General features: G+C 41.8%; 1 protein-coding gene across 3 annotated transcripts in view; it reads right to left on the minus strand.

The window, feature by feature from the left end:
- PICALM (phosphatidylinositol binding clathrin assembly protein) overlaps window positions 1-5,668 on the minus strand; it is a 107,430-nt gene that overhangs the window by 101,153 nt on the left and 609 nt on the right. The window contains exon 1 of one of the 3 annotated variants that reach the window (XM_007448832.1): window positions 5,111-5,376. The exons of 1 other annotated variant lie outside the window; for it this stretch is intronic. In XM_007448832.1, coding sequence (XP_007448894.1) covers window positions 5,111-5,240 — 130 coding nt within the window. In that variant the 5' untranslated portion in view covers window positions 5,241-5,376. Of the gene's footprint in view, window positions 1-5,110; window positions 5,377-5,668 lie in introns of those variants that run through there. One more of the 3 variants, XM_007448833.1, reaches the window with a different exon arrangement.

Here is a 5,668-nt window from a genome sequence, read left to right on the forward strand (position 1 = left end):
TGGTTAGGAATCCACCTGCCAATGCAGGGAACACGGGTTCAAGTCCTGGTCCAGGAAGATCCCACATGCCGCGGAGCAGCTGGGCCCGTGCGCCACAACTACTGAGCCTGTGCTCTAGAGCCCGCAAGCCACAACTACTGAGCCCAGGTGCCGCAACTACTGAGTCCCGCATGCCTAGAGCCCATGCTCCTCAACAAGCCACCATAACGAGAAGCCCACACACCGCAACGAAGAGCAGCCCTAGAGCAGCAAATAGAGAAAAGCCCGCACACAGCAATGAAGACCCAACACAGCCAAAAATAAATAAATAATAAATAAATAAAATTTTTTTAATTTAAAAAGTAAAGTGGAAGAGCTTAAAAAAGTTAAAAAAATAAAACATCTAATTAAATATCATACAAGTGCTTTACAACTCAAATGAGAGGAAAAAAAGCATGTCACTTCATAATGAAGTTTCACTTCTTTTCCATTGAAATTAAATTTTAAGACATCTTTAAAAATTATTCAGATATATAAAATATATAAACATAAAAAGCACTGCTACAAGGATAAAAAATAGATGAAGTCTAAACAGTATTTCTTAAAGTAACAAGTCCACCAGTGAAGCCTAATTACTTTACAAAGAAATTTTAGAATTAACTTACTAGTTACAAATAAGGCAGCTACCGAAATGGCTATAGGTAAAATTCTCTTCAGGTTTCTCTTTTAAAATACATACTATTCAGAAACATAACTAAATATGTGAAGGAGGAAAAACTTATATTTGTGGAGTTCTACTATTTACCTCCTACATTTGACATAAGTAGTCAAATCTTGCTATTACCACTTTGATGACTCAATTACCATTTTTTTTTGTATTTCAGAACTATTAAAGTAGTAAGGGACAGAATAGGTCAAATAATGAAAATGAAAATATAAATCATACGATTAATTCTTATGGGAAAGAACAGTAAGCCCAAACCTAACTACGAAATAATCGTCCATTTGGAAAGCCCCAGTTACCTTATTTCTAAACAAGCGCCATATAGGGGCAGATCTTCTACTTACTATCTTCCTCACTGGTACCTTCTTTCAAATCAGATCCCAGCTACCAGATATATTCTTGACAATACGCAAACTAAGCACCCATTGGATATCATTAACTAAGACATTAAAAATCAATAATTTGTTTAGAAAGATAATTATTTTGGGTGCATGTCAATATTTTATATGTATTTTCAATGGTTATACAAACCACGAACCCAAATATAAATTCCACTCTCTACATATTCAAAACATTCACAAATTCTTACTTTAAAAAAAAATATGTTTCCACAATTAAAATTAGGCAGAGTCTAGAGCCATTACACAACACACAAATACCCACACTGTATCTACCTTAGAGATATGCTTATAACGGATACTTAATAAGAACATGATCTTGATTTTGTTGTAAGAATGTAAGGCAGATGGTGGCTGGAATGAAGTGTCCCTTGAAATTAACTGTAAAACATATGGATATAAAAGTGAAAACATTAGAGCCATTAACATAATATTTCATCTCAGTGAAACATGCTCCAACATAAATGCCCAAGGAAAGTAAACAAGTATAGAAAAAAGTGTTCTTGTCAAAAAAACAAGAGTAAAGGTTGTGAAATCAGGTAAGAATGTTTTTACTTTAAGAATTTATAAATTTTAAAACTCTGTTCTGGGCTTCCCTGGTGGCGCAGTGGTTCAGAGTCCACCTGCCGATGCAGGGGACACGGGTTCGTGCCCTGGTCCGGGAGGATCCCACATGCCGCGGAGCGGCTGGGGCCGTGAGCCATGGCCGTTGAGCCTGCGTGTCCAGAGCCTGGGCTCCGCAACAGGAGAGGCCACAGCAGTGAGAGGCCTGCATACCGCAAAAAAAAAAAAAAAAACTCTGTTCTGTCTGTACTTCAACCAATAATGTTTTAAGTATTCTATACCCTCTTTAAATTTAGTTAGAGATGACCTATGCATATGACTTGCCTCTCCCATAGCTATGAGAAAGGATTAAATTAGATAATGGTTAATAAGTGCCTGGCAAACTGAAGTCCTTCAAATACAAGGCTACTATTCTTCTATCTTGATTATGGCCATTAGAGGCCTGAAATTAAATGCAAACCATGTTTAGTTTTAAAAATATGTTTCAGGTTTGACAACTCTTTTCATACTAGGGACACTACTTAACATTATTATCTACTGACCCCTATAAGCAAAGCAAAAGGTCTTTCTTAAACAAGTATACAATGTAGTATGAATTAAGCCATAATTCATGGATTACAATCATCATTTCCTAATATAGACAGACCTTGGCGGAGTACACAGAAACCACCTCCACACTCTAAAGGTTTATAGGAAAAAACAGTCTTAAGCATATTTTTGTTAAATACTAATATTTAAAAAATGAAATCATTTTCATTAGGGTCAACTAATTAGGCAACAGTTTCTCAGTATATTAAAAGGTGCAAGAGAACTAAGCCTTCACTAGAAAGAAAAATTCCTAAAAGAGGAAAAATTGTATCTACATTAAAGACTTAAAAGTCCATGATGTCAAAACCCAGAACTGTTTGTGAAAGCCTTTTCAATTTCCTCAAAGTATGTTAAAGTGTGTGGGGGAAGAAGGTGTTTACAAAAACCACTCATTGGTCAGACTTAAATTTATTCCATTAGTGGAATTGGTTATAAGGGTGTTTTAAACAACAATATAAGAAAAATAGTATTACTGTATTTTAAAAACCTCATAGAGTAAGTGGCTCCTTATTCATACAGATTTTTTTAAAAAAATCAAACATTACCAGGAATATTCAGGTTCTAAAGTGGGAATTTATAAACACAGCAGTGGTAGAGAAAAAGACTACAAATGTGAGATTATCCATATACCAAACTTAATCCCAGTTCTTATCTGCAGCAGCTTCCATTACAAGAGAAAAGGCTAACATTCATAAAACCACAAGCAAGTCTCACTCTCCTAAATTTACCTAGCCTATTTTCTGACCTTTTCCACAATGTGTTAGAACTGCAACATTTGAAATAAGACAAGAACCTTTAAAAAGACTTTTAAAAGCGGTATCTATTCGTGTTATAATTTATCATTTTGAAGGGAGAGATGAGGATAACAGTTCACAAAGTCACAAGTAGTTTCCTCAACGCCAAAAACAAACAAACAACAAAACCAACCAAACAAAAGAATTAACAGTGTTAGGACAAACCATAGATTGGGTAGAGCAAGCCAAGTAGTCATTTGAAGAGAAGTAAACAGGAGAAATGTCTACTCCAAATATCAGACAATCAAAAGAGGTACTTAAATGGCTTCATAATGTATTTAAAAGAATTTTCCATTTATAAATGTGTCACCATTTAAATATATTCTGAATTCTTTAAAACAGTCAAGGATTGATAGTTAACAAGCAGGATTGACTGTCAATCCTTGATAGTTAACAAGCAGCCTCCATGACCCGCACATCAAAAGAAGAACCAAGCAATAATGATGCTTTTTTAAACTTTTCCACAAGGAAGGAATAAGTCACAATGAATAATGGGTTTGTCTGTAGCAGTAACTTGTTCTAACAGTACTTCATGAGCAAAGTATCTTGGAAGAATTCACATTTTGTACATTTTTTTAAAAAGCGCAAACCTTAGGGCCAAAGTCCAAACGAGAACTCAAAACAGGACTCCCATCAGTGAATTCCCTTTCAGGACATGCTCACTCTTCCTTCAAACAGTAAAGCAAAGTAACTTTCGCGTAGGATGAAGTCAGTCAGGCTTTTGTGTCCAGTAGCCATTTAAAAAAGGAACTTATCTATTACAATGCCTTTTTCCCTATGTTTCCCTGAAAAGTTTCAGGTCAAAGCTCCATTGAGTCAAAGCTTGAGTAATGCACTGATCTTTGTACCTTGAGGTAAAGGAGTGGAATAAAAAAGGATATTACAGGTGGCTTCCAGGTTTGGAAAAAGTTCGGAGTAGTTAGCTCTAGTAACTGTAGCTAAGTCAGTGAATGGTATAATATCATGCGTGTAAGAAAAACTAGTTCCTCAAAAGATAACCAGCATAAATTAAAACGGAGTCCAAACTCAAGCATCACCAAATATCTTTTTACCAGTTTTTTAAAGGATGTATGTTATTTGTAGATTTGATTATTAATCTATTTTGAATTCCAATAGTCTACACTTCACTCAAGCTTCTGAATTCAAACCGCCAGGCTTAACAGCTCTAGGAACTGATACCAAAATCAGCAAACCCTTTTCCATATCCCTATTAGAAAAAAGAAAAGGGGGGGGGGGGACTGACATTCACAAATTATCCCAGTCAAAAGCATGAAAAAACAATGATTAAACCCCACCAGAGGTGATTAAAAATCCCGGCGTTCCACAAAGCTTTCCCCACACCAACAGAATCCCTGTACTTTCACGCCCACGAAGAAAGTAGTCAGGGGAAAAAAGTCCGATATTGAGTATGATATTTACAATGAGACGAAGGAACTTAAGTGAACTTACAGAGGCAAAGAAAGGTAACCCAAAGGGCGGGGGTGGGGGCGGGAGGAAAGGTGTACGGGAAAGGAAAGGACAGAAGAGGCTAATGGAGCAAAGGAAGTGGGAATCACTTCAACGGAGGCGGCCCTCAGGGTTGCGGAGAAACAGGGATCCGGGCCCACGGAACCGGGCGTTTACGGAAACCCGAAGAAGGCTAGTGGGGAAACAATAGGGCGGTGAGGCCGGGAGCAAGCGGGGAGACTTTCAGGAGAGGGCGGCTAGGCAGCACGGGACGGGTGGGAAGAAAGAGTAGAAGGCTGCAGCAGACATAGGAGGCCGGGAGGTGAGGGGCTAGGTGGAGAGGCAAGTTGGCCGGCTGTAATGGGTATCGCGGAGCACCGAGCAGAGAAGCCAGGGTCCCCTAGGAACCCGGAGGGGAGTGGCTTGTCAGGGATTTTTAGACAGGGAACGGAAGCCGTGAAGGCAGGTGTGATGGAAGCAAAAAGAACACAGCTCGGATGAGCACAGGACCCGCCGCGCCAGAGAAGACGCAGGGAGGGAAGAGGCAGCCGAAGCGGGGAAGAAGAGAGATGGGTAGAATGACGCGGGTCGCGGGGGCAGCGGTCGGCTTCACTCACAGTCCAGGTGCTTTTTCTTGGGCCCCATGATCTCGTGGGTCGTGGCCTTGCATACTGTCTTGGACACGGCGGAGCCGGTGACACTGTGTTGGGCGGCGGTGATTCGGTCCGTCAAGCTCTGGCCGGACATCTCTGCGGCTCCTCCGCCACCCCTCCCGCTCGGCAGCCGGCGGGGACTGGGACCCCCAAGCGCCGGAGGACCGCCACCCCCCTACCCCCACCGGCTCCCTCTCCGCCTGCCGACCTGGGGCGGGGCTCAGGGCCGCACGCTGCCACCCAGCCCGGAAAGAACCGGCTCTTGTCACCCGCGGGGTCAGGCACGAAATCGGGCACTCCCCTGCCCCCGCCTCAGCTCAGCCCACCCCCTCCCTGGTCAGCTGAAGCCGGGCAGGGCAAAAGGGACAGGCAGCTGCAGGAAAATGGCGGCGCCAGGCTCCTCCTCGGAGCTTTCCGGGCTGCCCCGGGTCACGTGACTCGGGCGCCGCCCCTCCGTCTCCGTCTCCCGCCCCTTTTCCCTTCTCTTTCCTCTTCGACGCAGGCCCTCCCTCGCTCGGCGAG

This window comes from Lipotes vexillifer, unplaced genomic scaffold (genome assembly GCF_000442215.2).
Source record: "Lipotes vexillifer unplaced genomic scaffold, Lipotes_vexillifer_v1.1 scaffold771, whole genome shotgun sequence".
NCBI classification, from domain to species: Eukaryota; Metazoa; Chordata; class Mammalia; order Artiodactyla; family Lipotidae; genus Lipotes; species Lipotes vexillifer.